At 45.8% G+C, this 27,880-nt stretch overlaps 1 protein-coding gene across 2 annotated transcripts in view; it reads right to left on the reverse strand.

Annotated features, from left to right (window-relative positions):
- MACROD1 (mono-ADP ribosylhydrolase 1) overlaps positions 1 to 27,880 on the reverse strand; it is a 1,081,925-nt gene that overhangs the window by 121,429 nt on the left and 932,616 nt on the right. For both annotated transcript variants that reach the window (XM_029614733.1, XM_029614734.1), the window contains exon 6: positions 4,295 to 4,416. In XM_029614733.1, the coding sequence (XP_029470593.1) occupies positions 4,295 to 4,416 (122 nt within the window). The remainder of the gene's footprint in view (positions 1 to 4,294; positions 4,417 to 27,880) is intronic.

The raw sequence follows: 27,880 nt of genomic DNA on the forward strand, positions 1-27,880 counted from the left end.
GTCCATTCTAGCCAGTAGTGGTGCAAGAGCCATGGGTATCAGGTGGGTGACTGGCTCAGGAACCGGCACTGGTATCGGTTTGAACTCCTGGAGTGCTTTTCTGATGGCTTCCTGGATCATCTGATCCAATTCCTCATGGAAACCTGGAGCGTGGAGCCCCGGTTCCAGAGTAGGAGGCAGCACTGGCATAGCCGGAGGTGACAGTGGAGTCGCGGCTCCCAGCACCTGTCCAGGTAGGGAATGCCTCGGTGACCCAGACACAGAAGAGGACGGGGCTTTTCTGGACGGGATTTCTTTGTCGGTGGCTCAGACGACGTCGATGCCAAGAACTTGCCTGTATCGGTGGCCTGAGCTTTTTGATGGCAGTGTTGACGTTTTTCATGGTGCTCTACCCGGTCTTTTTCCCACAGAGAGACAGAAGGAGTCGACAACCGCGGAGTCGTCGAAGCCGGTCGGGCAGCAGTGATTTCACGGTGCTGGCACGAAGTAGACGGCACTGGTTTGGACAACGTCGAAGCTATCGATAGTCAGGGTTTTAGACCGAAAGAGAAGTTCCATCTTCTCCAGCTGAGCCTTGCGACCTTTTGGTGTCATTTGGGAACATTTGGTGCAAGTTAGGACATCATGGTCAGACCCCAAACACATCACGCAGACCGAATGAGGGTCAGTGATGGACATTGTTCGAGTGCAGTCGGGGCACCGACGGAAACCCGACGCCATGGTCTCAACAAAATTTAGCCGCTGTGCGGTCGATGGCCGGTAGACCACGAGGGAAAAACTCGACTGGAATCGACCACAAGCAGGTAAAAAACTTGCCGTTCAACCTCGGAGTAAAGTTAACGATAGGGGGACCCCTGTGGGGTAAAAATTTTGAAATTTTCTTGAAGAAGTTCCGTGAGGAAAATTCCTGTCAGTAATATCTGAAAAGCTCCTTAACCCACGTGGCTACTGCTGCACGGAAAAAAGAAGACTGAAGGGGGACCCCTGCTGGATGCAGGGTTGGTGCTATGCTGGGCATGCCCAGTAGGTGCCAGTCAAAGTTCTAGAAACTTTGACAAATGTTTTCAGTGATTGGGCTCCATCCTGATGATGTCACCCATATGTGAGGACTACCATCCTGCTTGTCCTGTAAAAATGCCCCCTAGTCCTTCTATTATCCGAAAGTGTAAATAACTGATTCACATCTACACATTCAAGACCTCTCATGATCTTCAAGACCTCTATCATATCCCCCCTCAACCATCTCTTCTCCAAGGTGAACAGCCGTAACCTGTTCAGCCTTTCCTCATAGGGGAGCTCTTCCATCCCCGTCATCATTTTGGTTGCCCTTCTCTGTACCTTCTCCATCGCAACTATATCTTTTTTGAGATAAGGTGACCAGAATTGTACACAGTATTGAAGGAGCAGTCTCACCATGGAGCGATACAGAGGCATTATGACATTTTCTGTTTTAGTAACCATTCCCTTCCTAATACTTCCTAACATTTTGTTTGCTTTTTTGACTGCTGCAGTACACTGAGCCGATGATTTTAAAGTATTATCTATTATGATGCCTAGATCTTTTTCCTGGGTGGTAGCTCCTAATATGGAACCTAACATCGTGTAACTACAGCAAGGGTTATTTTTCCCTATATGCAACACCTTGCACTTGTCCACATTAAATTTCATCTGCCATTTGGATGCCCAATCTTCCAGTTTTGCAAGGTCCTCCTGTAATGTATCACAATCCGCTTTTGATTTAACTACTATGAATAATTTTGTATCGTCCGCAAATTTAATAACCTCACTCGTCGTAGGGAAATGCATGTCCACCATCTGCTGGAAATGGAGGATACGGGCAGGCTATATATCTGTAATGTCAGCTTTTACTCAGTCTCTATCTGATGGTAGAGGTGCATAATCCACTTGTGGGGACTGGCCTGCCTGAGTGCAGAGGATGTGTACATTTTTCCAGGGACCTCCTACTAACACTCGCTTCCAAATTCCTGCTGGAACAGCCATGTCTTTAAACATTTTTTAAATGTAGTTATTTTGCACTGGGTTCTTCATTGTTCTGGCATGTGGTTCCAGGCATTGGCTCCCACATCAGAAAAGACTCGTTCTCGAATCTCACCTAAATGCGCATTCTTAATAAATGGAATTTCTACTAAGCCCTTATTTTAGGAGTGGAGAGATCTAGATGGAGTGTAGACTCTCAGTGCTGAACCCAACCATGATGATTTTTTGTTATTAATAAGTTTATACATTAGCATTAGAACCTTATAATCGACCTGTGCTCTCACGGGAAGCCAATGCAGTGCTGCCAAAACTGGCGTAATATGGTTGAATTTCTTACAGCTAGTCAGCAGTCGAGCAGCCGAATTTTGAAGCAACTGCAATGGTCATAGGGGAGTATTTGGGAGTTCCAGGAACAAAGAATTACAATAATCCAGACTTGATAGTAAAAGTGATTGCAAAACAAACCTAAACTCAGTTAATTCTAAAAATAGTATACCACTAATGTGCCAAAGGAGTCCAGCCCACTCTGTCAACCCATCGTCTTGTGTCCCATGATTCTGTGGGGACTAGCCAATTATGTGGCAAGAGCTGGATTTTCAGCCCTTTCCACCACTACAGAATCATGGAAAACCAGAGGCCATTGCCCAAAGTCCATGCTTGCCATGTTGATAATCTGCTGTTTAGGGCAGAGGATCCCAACCTTTTAATGTCGGTGGCATTCCCTATCCTCTACCCCCCTGGAATTATAACTCTCTCTTTCCTTCCCTCCATTCCACCCCCTGGCCTCATCACTTTCCCTTCTCTCACTCCATCCACATCATCACCTTCTTTTCTCTTCTCTCATCTCTCTCCCTCCATCTTCCACCCCCTCACATCATCACCATCTTTTCCTCTCTCTTCCCTCTCCCTCCAATCCACTTCAGTCATTACTTTCTCTTCCATCACCCTGACATCATCACCTTCTCCTCCCTTCCTTCTCCCCCCTCCAGCATCATCACCTTTTCTTCTCTGCCCTGTACTCTCACTTCCCCTCCAGCATCATCATCTCCTCTTCCCTTTCTTCCCCACTCCCCTCCAGTATTATCATCACCATCACCTTCTTCTCTTCCTTTTTTTCTCTCTCCCCCACACCCTGGCATCACCAATTTCCTTTTCCCTTTCTCTCCCTTCTACCCCCTGGCATCATCACCTTCTTACATCTCTTCCCGCACCCTCCTTCATCATCACCTTCCCCTATCTTCTGTCTCCCTCCTCCCACCAGCACCATCACCTTTCCCTCACCTCCCTATCCTCTCTCTCCACTTCCCCTGGCATCATCACCTTCCTCTCCCTACCTCCCCTCCCCCCTGTAATCACCATTATCTTCCCTTTCCTACCCTCTCCCACCTTGGCATCAGCACTTTCCTTCCCCCTCTCTCCCCCTCCCTTTACCCTCCCCAGCTCCCTAGCACATTCAGCTGTCCCTCCTCCCTCATGTCCTGGAATATAGATGTAGTTAGCTGCTCTTACCTGGTGCTGCTTCTTTCTCCTTTCCTTGTTTCCCTCTATAATTGAAATTCCATGGGGCCAGCAGGACTTGTAAGACTACAGCTCCCATGCAGTTTCAATTGTAGAGGAGAGTCAGCAGAAGGGAAAGCAGAAGCAGCAGCAAAGTGCTGTTCTCTGATTCCCCCTGCTGGTGGGAGTTTATCCTGCAGGCCAGCTGTTGCAGGGGAAAGGTAAACTGAAGTGCTGGCTAACAATTGGAAGAAACTTTGGAGCACACCAGAGCTATAGCCATGGCACACCAGTTGGGAAAGGCTGTTTTAAGGCCAGCTTTATTCTCTGGCCATGGACCATGTGCCTACTACGGTGTGTAGATTGTTGTCCAGAACTAGTTTCAAGTTATACCCATGAGTTATGCTTACCACAGTCTGCAGCTTGCTCTCTGATTAACTTCAGTCTATACCCATGGGCCTATGCTTATCAAAGTCTGTAGCTTGCTCTCCAGGGCTAGCCTCAGCTTGTGCCAATGGGCAGGGCCAATGCAAGAGTATTTGGCACCTTAGGCGAACCCCCACCCCCAACTTACCTATTAGTAGCAGCTTCAGCACAGCGCTCCCTTCTTTGGCAATACTGGATCTCCCCTTCTAGGCCTCATGCTAGTGGGATTTTTGCCACCCCCAAAAGTTTGGGGCTCTAGTGACCGCCTAGTTTGCCTAATAGAAGCACTGGCTCTACCAATGGGCCATGATTATTATGGTCCATCCCTTGCTCTCAAAGACTAATTTCAGCTGTACCCATGACCCATGCTTACCACAGTGTGTATCTTATTCTCCAGAACTAGATTCAGGCTGTTCTTGTAACAGTTGGTAAGGTCCATGACTTGCCTCTCACTGGGGTCTCCCTTTGCAATGGGCCCTACAGTGTGAATAACAACTGGAAAAGAGAAGAAGACAGGCAGTTAGTCATGGGAGTGTACGACATCTGGTAGGAGAATGTAAGATGATCTCTTCCATAGAGCTTTGGTGCAGCTTGTTCCCCTACAGATAAATTACAGTAAATGTGCCCTGTGTATTTCACCCACATGTGGTTGTGGGGCCTTGCTACGGTGATCCTCCTGATTTGCCTGTGCATAAATTAACCTCCTACATTGCTGAGAAGTAAAAAGTTCTTATAGACTTCGCCCATGACTGCGATGGGGTCTCCTCCCATAAGAACAAAAGAAAAGCCATGCATGATAATGACCAAAGTCCATCGAGCCCAGCATCCAATAGTGGCCAATCCAGGCCGCAAGTATCCAGCAGATCCCTGAACAGATCTATTTCCTGTTACTCACTCCCACCTGGCTAATAATGTGCTATGGGCCTTTCCTCCAGAAACTTCTTCAAACTTCTGTTAAACGGATTCCCCCAGCCTGTTACTACATTTTAGTGCAAGAAGGATTCTAATTACTGCATTCTTGGGAGCAGGGAAGTGACTTGAGGTTAAACTGAGGCATTCTTCGAGCAGTAAAGTTAGGAGAAACCAAAAGTGAGGTTTTTGGATTAAAGCAGTTGGATAAAAACCTGGCAGTTGTGCGGGCTTTACCTTCAGCCATTTAATGAACCCTTTGTGCTTGCTGTCTGCACACTGCACAGTGACCTCTTTTTCCCAACACGGTAGGTGTAATAATGATATTATACATGGCCTGCTAGACCAAGCTCAAAGGTAGCTGAAGCACAGAGACCCCGTCCCCTGTATGTATTTACAGGATTATTTCACACCTGGAATGACAGGTTTATTAAGGGTCCCGAGCACGCTTCAAATTAGCTCTCACCACTGCCACCTTGGGTAACACCTTTCCTTCCACGGTGATTCATTATCAAAGCCGCCAAAAACTTGCCTTTCCATAATTAATTTTCCTAACACATTAACGGCATAAATCACAGGAATTTTTTCCTTGCATTCTCTGACCTTTAAAGGTTTGTTTTGATAGTGATCCCATTAATTTAATTGAAATCCTCCTGACACAAATCCCTGCTTAATCATGATATTAATTGAAAAAGTGTTTTGCTAGGCTCTGCAATTGAAGCAATCCTAAGAAGGGGGCCAGGGTGAGTGAAGAATACATAATGCAGTGTGTTAAAGGAAGCCTTCCACCTAAACCCCACCCACAACCCATTCTACCCCTCATGTTCACGTCGCTCAATGCATGACCTAGCCAATCTCTTGCCTCCACGTAACCCATTTCGACTCTCATCTCCACATCGCCTCCCCATCAGCTCACCAAACACCTCACCTTTCTACCATCCAACCCAATCCATGAGCTCCACACCACCCCAGCCATCCCCTTACCTTCACATCTCCTTCACCTCTACATTATCACTACCCAAACCCTCACCTCCAGATCATCTGACTCACACATCATTTGTTCTCCATGTCGCATCATCTCTTATGACAAATGAAACGGAAGCAAAGCTAGGACTGTTTCAGGCATCTGGACTGACCTGAGATAAGAGACTGTGCTCCCAGTCAGCAGAAACAGGCGGTGAGACACCAAGAAAGAGCAAAAGTCTGAGGTATTTCATTTCCATCATGGGCCCGCATGTAGGCTGGAACCCTGCAGAGTACAGTAGTGCATGTATCTCTCCAAACCTTTAATCCTCATATCAAAAAGTGTCATCCAAAGGGAAAAGAATGGAAGACGCACAAAGGAGGGAAACCTGCAGCCGGTTGCCACAGCGACGTGGCCTGCTCATTATACCTACAAAGGGATTTTCTGATTAACATTCAGAAGGCCTCACAATATTCCCATTGCCAAAACTGTTCTAAACTGCTGTCAAGAAAAAGAAAGGACAGGCAGAGAGCGAGAGAAGAGTCCAGGAAGTCGGAAGGAGGGAAGTTTCATAAATAAAGCATTTGCATGAGGGGGAGGAAGAAGCAGCAGAGGCTGCTACTTTACTAAAATATCTTCCCCTCTTCTCCTCAACTAAGAGGCTACCATTTTGTTTAATACCTGGAAAACTATTATGTCTGTGGGCTCAGTGAGTAATAGCCACTACAAGCTATACGCAAAAAGGACTTGAAAAAAATTATTTACTGAATAAAACCCATAGAATCCTAAAAAGAAAGGAGGGAAGGGACATCAGAAGATCAGTGAGATTAAAAAAATAGAATTGAAAAGAGGTAATTGAGAATAAGAGAAAGAGAGGGCTAGAAGGGGCCTCAAGAGATCATCTGGACAGAGTCATAAATACAGCTGGAAGGGATCTTGAAAGTTACTGATTTCCTGCTTACCTAATCCATCCCAGATAAACATGTGTCTGACCTGCTCTTAAAGCCTCCAAAAACGGAGGCAACTCATTTCAGCCCTTGATGCCCCTCATGGCTAGAAAGTTCCTCTTAATATTTGACCTAAATCTTCCCTGCTGCAAAATGAGCCCATTACTTCTTGTTCTACTGTTAGGGACATTCATTTTTAATTTTTATTTATTTTTGTATTTTTCCTGGCAATTTATTAGGGTTTATTATGAAAAGAACAAAAACAGGAGAAAATCAGTGGAAAAATGTGACATTATTTTTCTGGATAAATATCGTAATTTATTTTGGTGAACAGAAGACGGGACAATAAAACAATATTGAGCAGATTCTCCCACTCACCCACTCAGCAGCATCCCTATCTCCACCCCCATCCCCTGCCTAGCATGTCCCTATTTCTCCCCACACCCCTCTCCTCTTTCCCCTCCTCCTTACTAATGCTGGCTCCAGGCTTCTCCTCTCTCCTTCAGCAGCAGCTTTCTGAGGCTCCCACGCTCTGCAGCAGTACGCGTCTGCTTTTGTGCAGGGCCAGGGAGTCTGCTGGAACGTGCATCTAGTGGGCATGGGCCACTTCACATGCTGCATTGGGGGGGGGGGGGGGGTGGGACTTGAAACGCCAGATCAGCAGCACTAGTAGGAGAGTGCTAGCACTGGTAGGGAGCAAGACTTGAAACGCTACAGGTGCCTTGGGCTGTACTGGCTTCCAACAGTTGCTGGAAGCCTTGAGACACTGCATCTGCAGCTCTGGATCAACTCTTTAATCAGCCTAAAATTAGGGTAAAAATCAGTTTAAAACGATGGTCACCTTTGGGAAAAATCTGGGAATTTATGGTTGAAAATCAGTTTTAACTGAAAACGAAATGGAAACCACACGTTTCCATCGCAGTCTTTTCTTCTCTAAGCTTAATTCAAGCTCCTTCAGGCATGCCTTCATGTCTCAGAATGCACTGCCCTGTTACTGGACCACCATGCCCTTCATAAAAGTCAGGTTTTCTCAAAAGAGCATGCTGCTCTGGGCCTTCACCTGCCAATCTTGTGTCTATAAATATCCTTCACCCCACACCCCTTCCGCTCCAGTCCAGGACCCTTTTTGCCATAAGTGATCCATGTAGAAATCCATCAAATCAATTCATCAGTTAATGAGGCCCATTAGCCATGGCAGCAACTCTGATCTTTGTACAAGGGCCCGGGATGGCTGCTGGCTTGTCTACTTAATTCTGATTAAATGTGCCTCTTTTCCCCAGCAGTGGAAAATGCTTTGATCGGTATGATACACAGAAAACCTCAGCAGATATCCAGGAGCTCGCTGAGGCAGAAGAGGTAGAGAAGGGAGATAAGAGTCATTAGTATTTTGGAAGCACTTCGGCTTCTGCTCCTGATTCAAGGTAAACCAAGGGCTCCAGACATCAGGGACAAGCTCAGCCAGTCCCAGTGTAGGATGTAGGAGTTTTCAGTTCCAATCTATCCACAAAAAAAAAAGGGACTACAAGTCTCACAGACATAATGGGGCAAAATCAGGGCCAGCTTGCATAATATTCTTTGGATGGTAGGTAAACTAAAATCAAATCATTCTTAGGATACCTTCCCTACTCCTCCTCTTATCCCCAGTTTGCAAGCCTCTTCCTAGCCTTCCAGCGTAGCTGCAATGGATGCCGGAGTCCCAGCCTAACAAGAAGGACAAGTCATGGGCAAGACAAGAATGGTAGGGAGGGGGAGCCTTTAATGCGAGCCATTAATATTCCGCAGAGCGGGCAACTGACCAGACTCTAGCTGCATTAAAAATAATGCTGTCAACAAGGCAGGGCCATTCCCAAGGATTTACATCCACTCCCCCACAGCCGTTTTAGCAGAATCAATGGCAGGATGTGTGTTTTAGCTGATACTATTTGTCAAGTGGAGATTTAATGGTGATGGCTGGAGTAGCCCACAGGATCAATAATTTCCAAGGGAACCACAGGACGCGGCTGAGGGGGAGAAGACCTTGGTACAACCAGTGGAGGGGAAACTTTACTTAACAAAGTCCTGTGCCTTGCAGTCCCAGCTAAGAGCATCAGGACTCACCCTTGTAAGCTGCTGAGCTGCAAGGCACAAGCCTTGAGCGTATTTTGAGAAAACTTGGGCCTTTATGCCAACACACCCAAATTGCTATGGGGCAATTTTCAGAACTCTACAGGCAGGTGAAAAGTTTGTAGGTATTTTCACATGTGGATTTTGCACTATTATTAAAAAAAAATAAAAAATGCACATACTTTCCCTTTGAAAACTGCCCAAGGAAAAAGTACCTGCAAAGATTTACCCCTGCTTTCTAGCCAAAGCAATGTGCATAGTTTTGAAAATACAAAACTATGCACGTTGTTGCCACTCCTGAGCTAACTAACCCCTGTCCTGTGAATACCTCCATGCTAAGCAGCTTTCTAATAGCCATTTTTCATGGGTCAATGGCCTTTAAAAATTGCCCTCAGGGAAGATCATTTTCAGCAGCCCACATGGGGCCAATGTTTATGTGTATTGTAACCAGAATTTATAAACTGGACTTATGTGCATGTCCGCTTTGAAGATTCCCAATTTATGCACAGAAACCAGGTTTTATGCACGAAAATCATTTTGAAAAAGACCTCAATGGAGGGTAATTTTGTAACTGTGTGTAGTCAGGTAAGGTAACTTTTATGCATTTTCACAGCAAACTTTGGCGGCCATAACTTGTGCGGGTAAAGTTATGCGTATTCTTGTTAAAATCAAAAAGAGGGGATATAAATTCCAACTCCCCTCCCCCCTCCCCATTTTCGCATAATGTGCCTAATTCACACACACACTGAGCCCCAGGAAAATTATGCCTTTCATGAGGAGAGGAAGGCTCAGGGCCTTATCCTGAGCCTGAAACAGACTGCAGGGAGGGAGAAAAGTCAGCATCTATTTGCTAAGCAAGAGGGAGTCTCCCAGCTAAACAGTGAGAGCTAGCAAGTCTGAATCAGCCAATCAGACACAATCAGCACTCTGTACCAGCCGCACTCTTACTCTGCACACTGCGGAGCGCACTGTTAGCCCGCGATTGGCCGGGCGTTTTCGACGTGCTATTCTTACCCCTTATACAGTAAGGGGAAATAGCGCGTCAAAAACGCGCAGCCAGCCACCTCCCCCAAAACTAATAGCGCCCGCAACATGCAAATGCATGCTGATGGGCCTATTAGTTATTCCCGCGCCATACAGAAAGTAAAACGTGCAGCCAAGCCGCACGTTTTACTTTCAGAAATTAGCGCCTGCCCAAAGGCTGGCGTTAATTTCTGCAGGCACCGGGAAAGTGTACAGAAAAGCAGAAAAAACTGCTTTTCTGTACACCCTCTGACTTAATATCATGGCGATATTAAGTCGGAGGCCCCAAAATGTAAAAAAAAATTTAAAATAAAAAAAAATAAATTTAAAAATTGGCCCGTGGCCCGCCGGTCGGAAGACGGATGCTCAATTATGCCGGCGTCCGTTTTCCGAACCCGTGGCAGTCAGTGGGTTTGAGAACTGATGCTGGCATCATTGAGCGTCGGCTGTCAAACCCACTGACAGCCACCGCTCCTGTCAAAAAGGAGGCGCTGGGGACGCCCTTTTTACCGCGGGCCCTCATTTAAATACTGGATCGCGCGCCCAGAAGAATGGCCTGGGCGCGCGTTGGGAGAGCGGGCGCTCGCCTCGGAGCGCCGGCTCTCCCGCCGATTTTACTGTATGGGCCTGTTTCTCCCGAACACCCAGCTTCATACATCCCTATGGTCATCAGTATCTTTCAGGCATTGATTTGCTTGGTTTCTGGAGAGTTGGAGTCTGCTGTTTCTGGCCCAGCTACCCTGTGACCTGTGGTGTCACTAGGTCATGCTTGTTTTATCTATTCCTTGTTTTCTTCTTATCACAATGCTGCACAATACCTGGCCATCACCAGCCTTCAGGCATCGGCCCAGTTACCTCATAGTCTGCAATGTCACTAGACAGTGCTTCTTTTATCCATGCCACTCTCTCCTGCACATCTTCTCATTTGTCTTTCTCTTCCTATATCATGACTTGGTGCCATTTTTTAAACAAAGGTTTTCTCTGCCCTGCACTAAGCATCAAGATCCAGCTCTGAGTCTCCTGTAATTACACAGGATCCTGGGACCTTTCTGAACACAAAAACCAGGGCTCTTGGCTGAGAAGGCATCTTCTGGGCAGCTTCTGAGAAGGGCCCCAAGATCTCTGTAACATTTCATAGAAGCCACCAAGATGCCCTGCTGCAGAGAGGAAATGGGATGCAGATTTTGGGCTGATGCCAGAGGTCAGCTCCACTGTCCACCTCCTGGGGGAGAGGAGCTCCAGCAGTGTGTTTGGTGATGATGAGATCAGCTGAAGGGTTTATTTTTTAATATTAACTTTTTTTTTTTCTCCCTAAGCCAAAATAAGCAAGTAATTGCTGAAGTCTACCTTGGAGGCAGGATGCCGGCACTTAACTTAATAAATAAGGAGCAATTTTTCGTCAAGTAACACTTTCAGTTCCATTGGCAACGTGCCCCCCCCCCTCCCCCAGCTGCGAGAAACAGTAAGTGCCGTGGCTCCGATTGCAATAATTGAGATGAGAGCGTGATGCCAGGTATCGATCGCCCTTCCTTCCATTAAACTGAATGCACTCTATCCACACACAAGACAATATTATTATTAAACAGGAGCTGCAAGAGCTGACATTTCTCTTAAAGGCGAGCTACTTGCTACCCTGGCTGATGGAAGAAAAGTCAGGGCTGGGAGGAGGATGTCCTGGAACGGGGTCTAGGCTAGAAATCCATTTTCAGTTAGAAGGCAATTTACAAACGTGTGCGGGCAGATAACAAGTCTGTGAGTACCCTTCTCTGCAGATTTGACACCAATTCTCAAACGGAAAAAAATGAGCATACTTTCCCTTGGAAAACTGGAAAAAAATAACTGCAGAGATGTTCACCTGCTTTTTCTGTGCACACTTTTCCCAGCCAAATCCGCATGCCTAGTTTTGAAAATGCAAAATTATGCAGATTGTTGCCTTCCTTGGCTTAACCCCATCCTGGGCACGCCTCCACAAAGATGTGAGTAAAAATAGGCATATTGTGAAACACTGGCCTACGTTTATCCACATACAGGGTAGGCAGTATTTAAATAGCCCTTCCACCTGGGCAAATAGTCATTTACATGGATAAATTAAGTTTTGCAAATTGCCCTCTTAGTCTTCCAATCAAATGCTTTCATTGCTTGGCATGTGAAACCCAACTGGTTGCACGTGCAGCCACCTCAAGGAGGAGTGGGGGGTGTGCATCATTGCCAGAGCTGCAAACCCCAATTATGGAGCTTTAAAAGAGTGCTTAACCTCCCTGTACCGTGTTCAAGGCACACAGACAGCACTACATAAGCCATGGAAAGTATCCCAGTCCTTAGGACTGGGAGAACTGAGGCCTTCAAATAAGAGGAGACTGACCTTGCAGAAGACAAGGAAATAAAATCAAATCCTCCCCATTTACACTGCGGGAACTCTCTGAAGCAGAACACAAATCGGGGATCCTACAGTACAGAACCAAGGTCCAAGGGCCTGATCCCACTCTGGCACCAGCTCTCACCTTCACCTAAGCCTCGCCAGCTTTCAAGCTCTTTTTGGAGAGGACCCTGTAACATGGTGCACTGTGCTCAAAGACAAGCTCGTCAAGATAGCAATATGTGGCAGAAAGCCCTCATTTGCATGGAGAGCGAAGGGCTCTCCTGGGGAGTGCACATCTCGCTGCTTTGTTTTGTCACAGGCACAGCAGGAACTGCCTCTCTCCTCTGGATCAATTAGTCTTTCTTCGCTGCTCCTTTCTTCCCCAACATTTAACAGCTCCAATGAGGTGGAAGGCAAGCTGACAGTACAGACCGGGTGAGGTGTTGGGACTGGGCGGCATGGAACCCTGGCGATGTTATCCTACGTTGCAATGCCTCAGAAATGTAGCAGCTTCCCTTAGTGGAAACAAACAGAACCATAGTAACATAGTAAATGACAGCACCCAATTGCTCTCTGCCTGTACTGCTGTTAGAATGTCTCCCAGATGTCAGTTGTACATATTTGAAATTCTGCAACATATCACTCCTGCCAGTTCTGTTATCTTCCCTCGATGGTTTTTAGTTCCCTGAACAGATGCTGGAGTTGTGAAGGCATCTGCCTTCTTGCCCCCTTCAAGGCAAGGAATGGCTGTTCCCTTCCATTACTGTAGACCACTTCTCCATATACCCAGTCAGTGGGGTAAGTGGAGGTGGGGGAGGGGGTCCTGTGGTCAGCCTGCTGAGCCAAGGATGATGTCAGGGCCAGATTTAAGATTTCAGTTTCCACTCCCCCTCTACCATCAGTAGCAGTAGTGGCACAATGCTCCCGTCATCAGCAGCGGCAGCCCTGGCACAGCACTCCCTTCTCTCTCCATTGCCCAGCAGCATCACCCTCTCTCTCTCTCTCTCTCCACCCTATGCCCAGCACCCCCTCTCTCCCTCTCTCCTCCACTCCTATCTTACATCCCTTCCCTCTCTCTTCTGTCTAGCAGCATCCTCCTCTCTCTCTCTCCCTCCAACGAACATCTCCCATTTCTCTTTCCTCAAACCCCCTTCCCAGAATTCCTTCTCCTGTCCAGAAGCATCCATCCCTCCTCTCCCTCTCCCACCTTTTACCCAGCATCTCCCTCTCTCTATACTCCAGCCCAACAGATTCCCATTCTCTCTCTCACTCCCTAACCCCCGCCTAGCATTTCCCTCTTTCTCCCATCCCCTGGCCCCTGCCCAGCATCCCTTTCTCTCTCTCTTCTCCTGCCAGTGCTGGCTCCATCCAGGCTGCCACATATTGCAAGAATTGTAAGCAAACAGCGTATACAAATAAGCATGCTTTCTATATTATATATATTAAAACAAGTTGAATTACGAGGTTATAACTGCTTTTCATTTAGGGCACGTAAAACCCTTTGCTTCCTCAGCTGTTTTACCCTTATCTTTGCAGTTTGCACTATATTAACTATTTGTATTTTGATTTCTTTTTAGACATGCTTATTTGTTCCTCCAGCAAAACACGGTCTCGTGTCAGGGGACAGAGCTGCCCTTTGATTTATTAGTTACGCACTCGCTGTAACTTGGATTGAAAACCTTCTCATTTTTGGGACTTTACTAGAGTGTTTGCAGACCTCTCAACTTTCACAACACACAATTTGCTCTCCAATCAGAAATGAAAACCCAATGCACCCACTAGAAAATGAAGAAAAGTTTGGGATAAAGCCTATGAGAAAATGAACCACTTCTACATTTCTGTGTATATAATATAGAAAGAATCAGACTTGGTATTTATATGGTCTTTGGAGATTTTCTTAAATTTAACAGCAGATACAAAACTGGAAACTATAAAATAGTAAAACTATGTATGGTAGGTATCAACTAAAATGACCATAATGAAGGGATTTGAGGAGTTGACTTAGAAAATAGCCACTGCTATTACTAGCAACAGTAACATGGAATAGACTTAGTTTTTGGGTACTTGCCAGGTTCTTATGGCCTGGATTGGCCACTGTTGGAAACAGGATGCTGGGCTTGATGGACCCTTGGTCTGACCCAGTATGGCATTTTCTTATGCTCTTATGCTTCAGCACCGGCTGCACTCGCAGCACTTTGACAGAACTCCTTTCCTGCTCACCATGTGACTGGAGTGGTTCTGAGGCTCCGTAGCTGCCTGATGGTATCAGCATTTTTGCATAGGCATTGGGGCGGAACAGCCTACAGGAACATTATGCACGAGGCGGAGTGATGGGGGTGAAACCCTTTTAGGCATCATGCCAAGGAAAGTGCCCCATTCACCTCATTTTTGGTATTTGTCTACATTGCCTATGCCAAAATCCGGGCCTGGCCGGAGTGTGGGAGGGAGGATAAAGAACAGGCCATATAACCAAAATAATTGGGTGTGCATTCCACTATTTATTTATTTACTTAAAAGAATGTATTGCCCTCACCCACCAATAGTACATTCATAATTAATATTAACATAAAATCAAAGCCAAAAATGAAATGTAAAAAGACACAGCAATAAAAGAATTTAAAAAATATAAAAAAACCCTCTTAACATATCAGATTAAAATAAAGGAAAAAGAACGGAATGAGGGGCTGGATCATTAAGATTCACATAAGTCTGCAAAGAATGCTTTAGGGCTTTCTTAAATTCCTAGGCTATTTACATAATTCTACCTGATAGGTACAGGCTCCCAAGTGCCTGTGTTTTATGATCCTTCCTCTGAGGCTCTCTCAAAATGGGACAGCACAGCACTTGTATCTTGCCCAGTTCAGCTCAAGAACTCCATGTTTGTATGCATGCTCCCAAATTTTGCCCTCCACAACCATATCCTCCATACCATAGCAAGGACTTGGTCTGCCCTGCTGATGCTCCCAGATACTGTCAGAGTGGCTGGATGAACTGTTTGCACATCTAAAATCCCTTTTCTTCCATAAATAAAAGGCAACATGTTTCATCCAGGAATATAATGTAGCATTTCTGTTGCGATCAGCGGTCCACAGGTTGCCCCATGAACCGCTGTACATACCTCCAGCCTGGCTCGAGTTGCAGCAGGGTGCTGCTAGCACATGCAGTAGGACGCCGCTGCCAAGTTCCTCCTCGCCTTCTCTTGATGCAGTAAGACGCCACTGATGGTTCCTGTGCAGCGCATCTGCCCTAGGCGTGAGGGCGTGGCTTCTCTCAGGCTTAAAGGGACTGCAGTGAGAAAAGCCCTGTGGACCCTGAAGATGATGTCTGATCCTGAGGCCTATAAAAGGCCGCTCCTGACTCTGCTCCAGTGCCTCTGCAACAGGTCTCGCTACAGCTTTGTGAGTGAGTTGCTACAGTGTTCCCAAGCTCCTGGTCCTCTTCATGTCTTCAGTTCCTGGTCTTGTTTGGTCTTCAGTTCTTCCTCTGTTCTTGTGGTCTTCATCTCTTCAGCCTTATGGTCAGTCTTCAGTTCGTTTGTGTGCCTTGCCACCTGTGTGCTCCTCATCTTCCTGCCCTGCCTATCTGTTTTGCTTTCCCTTGGTATTGACCCTGGTCTGCTTCCTGGATTTCTCTTTATCACCACCTGCCACTGTCCACTGCCTGATTCCTCTGGTTTGCCAGAATCTCATCTACAGATCACCAACAATTTGGCGGAAGCCCCCACCTAAGACTTGCTGGGCCAACCTAAGAGGAACGTGGGATGGTATAGGCGAGGCTCCAATTGGGCCTCTGCCTCATCCCACTCTACCAGCCAACAGTGGGGACCTGCAGGGCTTCTTCCTGAAGGTTGCACTAATCCCACCTCGGTCCAAGGGTCTATGCCCACAACAGTTTCTTTGTGGGAGTTGATATAATCGCTCTCCCTAGGCAATGGTCTTACTGCATCTCATATTACTGCAGAAGGGTCCATCACTTGCTTGTATAATATTCTAGGGAAGGAAGGAGTGGTGATGATGGGGACTGGGGACAGATCTCCAGTGACTGAAGTGGGATAAACTCTGGAGTAATCTGCAGAGCTGGCTTTTGATCCTTGCTAACTGTAAACCCAGTATAGGGGAAGACTGGAAAGGGACAGGAAGGGAAGGGAGATGAGAGTGGCCGCAGTGTTATTTATTCATGCACTGCTAATTTCCTTTCTCTGTTCATCAGGCTCCAAGTCAGGCAGCTGGGCAGTCATGCTGTGGCTAATAAAAATTCACTAACGGAATAAAATTGCTAATAAATTGGCAAGAGCATATTTCTCCTGAACCTGAGGACCTATTTACCATACAGTATGTCTTACCTGTCTGCACAATATAGGGTTACTACCTTGCCTGGGTCAGTCCAAAGAGGCTAATCCAACCTTCATTTTACTGCATTGCATGCATGGAGTTGTAGTTCTGATTTTCTTAACAAAAGTAGGAACTACATTTCCCTGCATGCAATGGGACAATACCAGGACTGGCTCAGCCTCTCCAGGATGAACTGGGTAAGGCAACAACCCTAGAGCTGTAACATTTTTGCAGTTATGGGCAAAATGTGGGCTAACATTATCAATTAATTCCTGAATAGTGGTAAACAGCGCTGCCGCGAGCCCTGTCATCAGAGATTTTCCTTCAGCTTGGGTAAGTACAGATCACGGGTCATTTTTTGTAGCCTCAGCCCATAGCTCCCTGATTTCTTCCCTGTTCTCTATCACTGAGCCCGTGGGATGTCAGTGCTTATTTTTAATAAATAAATAAAATCCCACACATGGTGGCAGAGAAGATAAATACAAATTGATTGTCCCAGGAGGCACCTCATCCCTTTGTCTCATTTTAAACAGTCATTTTAAATCATTCAGTTTGCTCATGCTTTTCCATCACAGCAGCCTGGAAACTTCTGAGAAACAAACAACCTGCCCTATGCCACATGTACATGACTTAATTATATCTATATCTAAATCAATTTCTATATCTATCTATCTTTCTATCTATCTATAGGTGCAATTCTGGTCGCCGCATCTCAAAAAGTATATAGCTGCACTGGAGAAAGTGCAGAGAAAGGCGACCAAAATGATAAGGGGCATGGAACAATTGTCATATGAGGAAAGGCTAAAGAAGTTAGGGCTGTTCAGTTTGGAGAAGAGACGACTGAGGGGGGGATATGATAGACGTCTACAAAATCATGAAAGGACTTGAACAAGGTAATGCAAATCAGTTATTTACTCTCTCAGCTAATAGAAGGACCAGGGAGCACTCCATGAAGTTAGCAAGCAGTTCATTTAAAACAAATCAAAGAAAATTTTTTTTTCACTCAGCGCATAGTTAAGCTCTGGAATTCATTGCCAGAGGATGTGGTTACAGCAGTTAGTGTAACTGGGTTTTAAAAAAGGTTTGGATAAGTTCCTAGTGGATAAATCCATAAACTGCTATTACAGTAATTAATAAGCAATGGTAGCTTGTGATCTATCTAATGTTTGGGTACCTGCCAGGTACTTGTGACTTGGATTGGCCACTGTTGGAAACAGGATGCTGGGCTTGATGGCCCCTTGGTTCTGACCCAGTATGGCATGTTCTTATGTTCTAGAAAGAGAGGTCCATATAAATATGAGGTCCATACTCAGCAGTGTAGGGAGGGGGGTAAGTTATCTGGGTAACGTTACCTGGATAACTTTACTCATATATTCAGCAGAATGCAGCCGGTTATGCATTCCTCTGAATATGTCTGGATAAAATCCAAATTATCTGGATAAAGTTATTTGGATGACTTTGGGGCTGCTCTCTAGCATGACCAGACTTATCTGGATAATGCTGAATATTGGAGTTATCCAGATTAAGTTACCCACCCCAGAATAATTCCGATTTGTCCGAATAATTTTTATCCCTCTAAAAACCCTCCTGGATGAATCAGCAGCAGCTGGAGCCACAGGGAAATTCAAATCTTGTGGTTTCTCCAGCTAAATCCAAACTTAACTGGACAAACCATGTAGAATATGGACCTCATATGTATATGCGTGTTAATTTCATTTGGAGAACAGCTGCTGCTCTCTTCTTGTACAGAGGAGACAAAAGCAACCACAGGTGTCATCACCTTCTCCTGATGCTCATTTGTCCTGTTTGTCCAAGCCTTGGACTCTATTTTTGGGGCCAAAGCAGCTTGTCAGCTCAGGATCGTGCTAGTAGTCTATTGGAGGATCACCTGATCTTGTTGGTGTGATTTCACTCCCAGGCCTGGATGTGTGCCCTATGTCCTGACTTAAGAACTCCTCCCCGGCCTCTGGTGCTTGATCTTCAGTCCAGTGCAGCCTCTACAACTTCCCTGGACCAAAAGAGCGGTGGTGTTAGTGTAGTTGGAGGCAGAAGCTCTACACTACTAACAGAAGTGAGGCTTGAAATGCAGGTTGAAGATTTGGCCGTGTGGGAGAGCTTTATGCTGGGGATCGGCCGTTGTTCTTACTCCAGGAGGCTCTGACACAACAGCAGTGCTGACGGCTTCTCCCTTTGTTGCAGGCTACACCAGTGAAACTTCTCTCTTGAAGTAATACTGTTCTTATGCAAGATAATATCTCTATATAATAAGACCGCTTTATCAGTCTTCTACATGTAAAGTTGACTTAGCCTAAGAAGTACTTTCCGGAAGTTCTTAAAATACTAGCTGAGATTTTGCAGCCAGTATCCCTGGGTTTAAACACTAGAATAAAGTGGAAGGAAGAACGGATGTGTTGGTCTTGTTGAACAGTTTGATTACTACAGAATTGCTGGAAACAGCTCAGGAGGAAGTAATGTTTGTTCTTGATTCTGATCTTCAGTTGTTGTTTTGGTTTTTTTAAGAATAGAAATATCCTTTTCTTTACTCATAAGGTTAAAGTATTTCCAGATGTTTCTCTGGTGACTCAGGATAATAGGAGAACGGTTCTTCAGCTCTGGCAGCCAGTGATTTTCATTGGAGCATTTATTCCTTAAATTTCCCTCTTAAGGGCTTCTTGAAATATCTGGGTAAAAAGATTTTTTTTTTTTTAATAAATCAGTTATAATCTTTCTGAAAGATAAGCTGTTTGGTGTTCCTGCAGTCTCTCATGAGGATGAGGTTTCTTCTAGAGTAAGTTTTGTTTGTCTACGGTGGTAGCAGGGACAGTTCTATAATGAGGCAGGGTGAGGTGGCCGCTTCAGGCGGCAGAATTTTGAGGCGGCAAAAAATGCCCCTCTCAGAACGCCACTGTGGCATCCGCCTCACCCTACCTGCCCCTGCCGCGGCTGCAGACCCAGGCCAGCGGTGGCAGAAAAGAGGAGGGTCGCTGTTGTAGGCCGCCGCTGTTGGCCAAGCTGGTGGCGTGGAGGAGGGAGGAGGCCAGGCTGGTGGCAGCTGAAGGGAGGAGGGATGGGGGCAGTGTGAGTAGAGGCAGAGAAGAGGGAGCAGGGTGAGGGTCACCATCTCATCCCTCACCTCAGGCGGCAGATTTCCTTGAGCCTCCCCCGAGTGGTAGAATGATATTTGAAGTTTCTGTTGTTATTTTTCTTTGTTATTTTTTGTATGCCCCTCACATTGTGGACTTCAGTTTTACATCATGTTTGTCATCGTTTCTTGGAGGGGTAAGTTGGGTTGTATGTTATTTTCTTAGCCAATTATGCATAACACATTGCAATAATATTTTCTTTTAAAAAATTCGGTTTTGTTGTATTGAATACTGATTAATTTGCAAGCCACCTAGAGAACAGACAAGGGTTTCCCTTTTTTAGGTTGGTATTTTTTGGCAACTTTTTACTTTCCCTGACAGCAAAGTTGCCAACTGGCTCCAGATTTTCAGGACAGGCTGATCCAGTCCTGGCTCTACCACTGCACCCATGGACTTTTAACTTAGTAACACATCTTCCTTGTCTTAGAGAATGTAAAAGGGAATTTAGCACTACAAGTTCCTGCATGCAATAGGGTAAACCCAGGACTGGATCAACCTCTCTTGAGAATCTGGAGCCAGTTGGTAACCCAACTTAACAAAGTCAAGAGTTAGAGTCCCTGTCAGTTTCAGATCCAACTATCGACTGACTAATAGGCATGTGCATTTGTTTTATGAACTGGCAAAATGTAATGAATAATGCTATTAATGAATTAGCTCAGTTGAAAATATCTGAAAATTTGGGGGTATTTTCACATTTGTGGTTTAAAAAAAATAGGCCTCTTGCAGGACCACCAGATCTTGGTGGCAACGTGACCTGGATGCTACTTTCGAGTCCATGCGCACATGCTGAGTGCTGCCAGGCCCAGAGCATCTGATTTCCTGTTTCAGCGGCAGTGGGACTTAATGCTGACGCTTCCATCACCGTCTGTCCCCTAACCGAGACATCTCAGAAGCAGTGTGGGAGTGGTCGGCAGCAGTGGAGCCTCCTCCCCCTTCCTTTCCTTCACCGCTGGCTTGCCCAGGAGTCTTAGCAGGAGGCACTGTCAGCCTCTCTCGGCCTTGGGTCCTCTGCACCTCCTCCTGCCTGCCTTTTCTGCCACTGGCCTGGACCTCACAGCCACAGCAGCTTTCCTGAGCTGAAGAAGTGCCCTTAGCCAGAGCAGCCCAGATTCTTTCTTCACGCATATCCAGCATAGCTCTCTGCTTCAACGGCAGGGGAGAAGAAAAAAGGATTCGCACTCACAAAGCGGGGAGTAGCTGGCTTGTTACGGCGGTTACTACCCCAAACCAAATAAGCCTGATACTTCACTTTCAATGCATATCCTGCTTCAACCGCAGGGGAGAAGAAAAACTGATACTTCACGCATATCCAGCATAGCTCTCTGCTTCAACGGCAGGGGAGAAGAAAAAAGGATTCGCACTCACAAAGCGGGGAGTAGTAGCTGGCTTGTTACGGCGGTTACTACCCCAAACCAAATAAGCCTGATACTTCACTTTCAATGCATATCCTGCTTCAACCGCAGGGGAGAAGAAAAACTGATACTTCACGCATATCCAGCATAGCTCTCTGCTTCAACGGCAGGGGAGAAGAAAAACTGATACTACACGCATATCCAGCATAGCTCTCTGCTTCAACGGCAGGGGAGAAGAAAAACTGATACTACACGCATATCCAGCATAGCTCCCTGCTTCAACGGCAGGGGAGAAGAAAAACTGATACTTCACGCACATCCAGCATAGCTCTCTGCTTCAACGGCAGGGGAGAAGAAAAACTGATACTACACGCATATCCAGCATAGCTCTCTGCTTCAACGGCAGGGGAGAAGAAAAACTGATACTTCACGCACATCCAGCATAGCTCCCTGCTTCAACGGCAGGGGAGAAGAAAAACAACCAATAAGGGCTGAATAACACAGTCTGGGTAAAACAAATAAGCATGGGTGTAGCTTGCTTATTGCGGCGGTTACTACCCCTACTACCCCTAACTAATCAAGCTTGATATTTCACTTGGTTGCAGCTCCATCACTGCTCTCTACATTCATGGTGGGGGTGGAAGAGAAATAGAACCAAAGAGCTAAGAGAAACAGATAAGTATGAGAAAATGTGAAGCTTGCTGGGCAGACTGGATGGGCCTTTTGGTCTTCTTCTGCCGTCATTTCTATGTTTCTATGTTTCTATGTTTCTGTTCCTCCTCACCAGCACTCATGGGCACTGTGTGGGGCACGAGGGAACCAAAGGGCAGTAGGGCTAGTGTAAGTCCAAATTCTATTGATTTACCCCTATTACACGTTAAAAAAATACATTAGGAAAACAGCGGTATCAGAATTTGAAAATCCAGTCTACATGCGTTATTTACATACTCTGCCCTCTCCCCACCCCGGGCAGTGCCTCTCCTCACTCCAGCTAAATGTACGCATGTTGTGGAGTCCCACATGCACTATGAGCTACACAGGCAAGCACATGGCTTTGAAAATTGCCCCTTAAATGCGTGTGTGCCTCTGTGTCTGTACCCGTGGACTTTGCGCCAGTCCTCAAAATGAAAGCACGTGTGGAGTTTCGCTGTGAAACCTGCCACAGGTACTGGCCATGTACATCTGCTATTTCTGCAGGCAGTTTTTCAAGGGAAATGATGCACACAGAAGTGAATATGCCACCTGGGTGTAGTATTTCCCTTCCAGGACCCACAATCTGCTCCCAGAAAAACTGTCTCCTCTCACTGTGGATAAAAGAATAAGCAAAGTGGAATATGGCACCTACTTTTAGCCGCACTGAGGCAATTTTCAGTCAGCTGGTTTACACGCATGAGGGTATGTATGTATGTGTGTGTGTTTGTGTATGTGAATTTGTGTGTGTGTGTATAAGTATATGTGTGAGTATCTTGAGTTTTGTGTATAGAGTGGAGAGACAAACTTATGCCGCTGCTTGCCTGTACTGCACCTGTTCTGGAGATAAATGGAGGACTTGGGCATGCGGTGCTATTAATCTCGTGAGCATTACAGTCCCTAGAAAAATGTAAAGGAACAACGCGCCTGTAAGCTTGCCCTCTGTCCCCTTCTGTGCTGCTCATATTTCTTCTCGTGCAATGGCAGGAAGAGTAATAAAGAGACTTTCTGCTTACGGAGCTGTTTATAGTCTTTTAGAGCACTTTAGTCCATAAGAGCGTCCAGTAAATCTCTGTGTGACATTACTATCCTTCCAACATGGCTTCACTTTCTTACCATTCACCGCAGGAGCTGCAGGCCAGCGGTACCCATGTCCCTGACATTGTGAGTGACACGGTGTCAGGGACACAGTGTCGGGGGGGGGGGGGGGGGGGGGGAGGCGAGATTCAGAGTAATGGGGAATGGGGAGTTAAGGGAAAGAAGGGAGGGATGTGGGAAACATAAGGGAGAGGTAAGGGAAGGAAAAAACAGGAAGAGGGAAGGGGGAGGTGAAAGAGGGAAGGGATGGAAAAGAGATACTAGAAAGAAGGAAAGAGGGATGATGGAGGGAGGAATGAGAGAAGCAGAGGCATTGGAAAGAGAGAAAGAGACATGGGGAAGAAGGGAGAGGTGAGGGCAGAAAAAAGACAGAGGGATAGAAAGGGAGAGGTGAAAGAGAAAGAGAGATAGTGTGCCAGAGGAGGGAGAGGCAGATGGAAGGGTAGAGCAGATTACTATGATACATATATAATATCTGCCAGATTGTCTCCCCTCGGAGTGATGCTACCACGTATGCAGCTAGCAGCTTCCACTGGTACTTGCACAAGGCTCACATCTCCTGCTACAACTAACTGCACTCAGCTATGAAAGATACAATCCAGGATGCCAATACAAGTCTCATCTCTGCTAGCTGCATTCTGACAGGTAAACATGTGTCCGGGGTCAAGGCAGCCTGTGAGTCCCCAGTGCTTGGTTTGAAGGCCTTGGAAAGGTTTCCGCTCCAGGGCTGTAAGAGTAAAGTGCATGCATTCCATCTCTTCTATTTGTCAACATATGGGGGCAGGTGAGGGAGAGTAGATGGTGTTAAGAAAGTGAAAGATAACCCAAACTATGTTATCTTTCTTTGGATTTGAAATTTAATTACTCACCATTCTAAATCCAAGCTCAATTCAGCACCACTTAGCCAGATAAATTCTTAACTGGATAAGTATGGAGTTACTTATCCGGCTAACTTAGCCCTACATTCATCAAAATACTATAATGAGAGAGAGAGAGAGAGACTATAAGGCCTTCATAGTAGTAGAGGGCCACCTAATAGCTTGAGGTAAGATGTTGCTGGTGGTTTAGGGTTTAGGGGCCAGTTTTTCATGCAGAGTGAGACATACGAACTGCACAGTACACCTCGGTGAAGATTTGACACCATTTGGAGTGAGGAAAATCTCACAAAGATGAAAGTAGGATGTGCGTGCAGTGGGAGATATGCATGCATCTGGGTGGCTTTTTATTTCAATTTAAATTTCATTATAACATACATAGATAGCAGTGCATAAATATGATACAAAAACAACACAATATAAAACCAACATAATCCCCACTTCTAACTATCAGATTGCCCTCCCTAAACCAATTCCAATAATAATAAACATAATGATAATGATGTCAATATTAATAATAGTAATAAACCAGTCCTGACTGATATGTGGCCATAGCACAAGATCAACATGATAAGATAATACACGTCAAACTAATTTAACTCTGACCATCTGATCTTGATTGATTCCATCGCTCAAAACAGGACCAGACCTTATCAAATTTGGTAATAGTATGGTTCTTACAGGCTGTAAGCTTACTTAATCTGTATACCTGATCTAGACGCTTAGGATGTTTAGTTTAGGATGTTTAGTCCTTCCCTGGCCACAGCACATTCTCCTCTACATGTTTCTGCCATGGCCCCTGGTAGGAAAGGTAATCCAAAGAGTAGAGAGTCACCACGGTCAGTAATTCTGGTGGCGCCAGAATGGCCATGTCGGCCGTGGTTCGCAGACTTGGTCAACCTTGCAGTGGATGGCCCTCTTCGCCTGGGACATCTACCACGCTTACTGCGCCAGTGTCCGGTATTTTTAGAACCAGGCAGATCGCTTCTGTCTTGCGGCCTGGCTTTGGAGAGGTGCCAGCTGAGAAGACGAGGATATCCAGAGGCCGTGATCTCGACCCTCCTCAAGGCTAGAAAGACCTCTACATCCATTACCTACATCTGAGTTTGGAAGATCTTCGAGACCTGGTGTGGCTCCGTACCTGTCTCACCGCGGAGTGCCTCAGTGGCTCAGATACTGATGTTCCTGCAACAGGGCCTGAAAAAGGGATTGGCCTACAATTCCCTGAGGGTGAAGGTGGCTGCCCTTGGTTCCCTGATCCAGCACCAGGAGGGAACCCCCCCTTTCCTCTCACCCGGACATCGTCCGATTTCTCAAGGGAGTGAAACACATTAGGCCTCCAGTACACGTTCTGTGTCTCTCATGGAGTCTCAACTTAGTTCTTTGAATTCTAGGCGGCCTACCTTTCGAACCGCTACGAGCCGCTACCCTCAAGGATCTTACGCTCAAGACAGTCTTCCTGGTGGCTATTTGCTCTGCCCGCAGGATTTTGGAGCTTCAGGCGCTATCGTGCAGGGAGCCATATCTCCGTTTCATGGATTCAGGAGTTTCCTTGCGCACGGTGCCCTCTTTCCTGCCCAAGGTTGTTTCCGCGTTCCATATGAATCAGACGGTGGAACTCCCGTCTTTCTCAACTGAAAATTCCCATGAGCTACGCAAGCTTCATGTTAAGCGCATCCTCATTCGCTATCTGAAGGCCACAAATGACTTTTGCTTGTCGGATCATCTTTTTGTACTTTGGAGTGGCCCAAAGAAGGGGGACAAGGCTTCAAAACCCACCATTGCTCGCTGGCTGAAAGAGGCTATCGCCTCAGCATATATTGGTGCCGGTCGACAGCCTCCGGTGGGCATCAAGGCCCATTCCCTCCGAGCTCATGCGGCTTCCTGGGCGGAGAGTCAATCGGTTTCGCCTCAGGAGATATGTCTTTACATACCTTTGCTCGGCACTATCGTTTGAATCTACAGCCACCGGTTTTCAGCTGCTTTGGCAATCAGGTCATTCGAGCAGGGCTATCCGGGGCCCACCCTAAGTAGGGAAGCTTTGGTACATCCCACTGTCTGGACTGATCCGGGTACGTACAGGGAAAAGAAAATTATTCCTTACCTGCTAATTTTCGTTCCTATAGTACCACAGATCAGTCCAGACGCCCACCCTAGGGATTTATGGGATTGGAATTGTCTCTCTGCTCAAATTGTTTTCCGTATACCATGTGTTTAGTGGCTGTTTCATGGTTCATTTTGCAAGTTTAGTTGCCTCTTAAAGTTTAGTACACACTGTACAGTTGTTCTCGTTGAAAGGGTTTTATACCTTGATCCATCCATCTTGTCTCTTCAGGTTTTGATATTCTTAATACTGAAGGATGACAGAGGGGGCACTAGCTTATATGGGAGCACCCTTCGAAGTTTTCTCTGACTCCATCTGCTGGAAGGGGGACATAACCCTAAACTAAACCCCAAACCAATTAAGCCTACTTCACTTTGAATACATATATAGCGCAGCTCCCTGCTTCAACGGCAGGGGGGAATGAAGATAAGAGGATGTACATTCAGACAACTACCAACAAGGACTGAATTGCATAGTCTGGGTAAACAAATAAGCATGGGAGTAGCTTGCTTACTGCGGCGGTTACTACCCCTAACCAATTAGGCTTGATACTTCACTTTTATGCAGCTCCAGCACTGCTCTCTACATCAATGGCAGGGGTGGAAGGAAATTAGAACAAAAAAAGTTACCAATATGGGCCCTGACCTCAGCGGTCAAAGTAACAGATAAGTATGAGACAAAATAACTGTGAAAGCTTGCTGGGCAGACTGGTTGGGCCGTTTGATCTTCTTCTGCTGTCATTTCTATGTTTCTACATGTTTCTATGTTTAGTAACATTCAAAATGTTAGAGCCATTAGAGGTTTTCCAGCAATAGGCAATCTCACATTTAGCTGCTAACAATATTTGTTGTGACAACAAAAGAGAGAAATGGTCCAATTGTACATCTGATATATTCACAAGAGCATATTTAGGAGAAGGAGGCAGCTCAATACCCACTATATCTTTAAGTAACTGATATAGTTTAGCCCAAAGTCTTGTTAACACTGGGCAAGTCCACCATATGTGAAAAAATGAACCGACCAGTCCACAGCCCCTCCAGTATTTATCATTTATATGTGAGTAAGCAGAGTGTAATTTCTTAAGTTAAGAAACCATCAGATTAGTACCTTATATCCATTTTCAAGAATGGATGCTGAAATAGAACCCTTTCCCTATATATAAAAAAGAGAGATCCCATTCTTCTTCAGGTAGCTTCCCACCCAAATCTCTTTCGAACCCAAGCCAGAATATGTGGAAGAGGAGTCTTCAACTCCTTGTATTTGGGCAGCTTTTAAAATTTGGTTGGCGTGCATAAGCCCAACTTGTGCACACATCTCTTAATTTATGTGTGCACCGGACTTTTAAAATTACAAGTGCTGGCCTCCCCCACCTTCACTGGTAGGCTGTTCCAGGATTTGTCATCTTTCTCTTTAATTCTTATAGTCCAGGCCGTTGTCCATTTCTTACTACCAAGTTTTATAATATCTATACAGCTACCAAAACTAGCAAGGCTCTTATCCGAAAAAAAACATCTAGCCTCCTTATGCTCATTGATCCTTGGTTCTGACCATGGTTTCTTCTTGCAGATTACCTCAGCCTTCGAAGAAGCCTGATGCAACTGTTCCATCATTGTTAAGGTTGTAATGTGCAGATTATCCCAGTCTTCTTAGAGGTCTCATGCAATCATACCACCGCTGTTAGGGTTTAACCAGCCTCATGCAGTTGTACCTCGAATCTATTACCTCAGGCCCATGTCTTCCCCTTTGCGGCCTTCCAAATTTCATATGCCTGAGCAAATACTCAAACACTGTCCTTCATTTTTTCCACTTCTCACCTCAATTCCCCTACCTGTATTACTTGTTATCTTCCTGATGGGCTTTCTTCTGTTCCAAGAATGCTTAAATTGTGTCACGATTTGCTACTACTTCTGCTGTTAAGCTATTCAAGCATCCACCACTCTATACACAAAGAAGCCTTTTCTCATATTTCCTTTGCACCTTCTTCCATGAAACTTCAAAGCGTGTCCCTTTGTCCTTGAATTTCTTTTTCTACGGAATATTTCACTTTCCTTTACTTTATCA

Source organism: Rhinatrema bivittatum, chromosome 8, assembly GCF_901001135.1.
Source record: "Rhinatrema bivittatum chromosome 8, aRhiBiv1.1, whole genome shotgun sequence".
NCBI classification, from domain to species: domain Eukaryota; kingdom Metazoa; phylum Chordata; class Amphibia; order Gymnophiona; family Rhinatrematidae; genus Rhinatrema; species Rhinatrema bivittatum.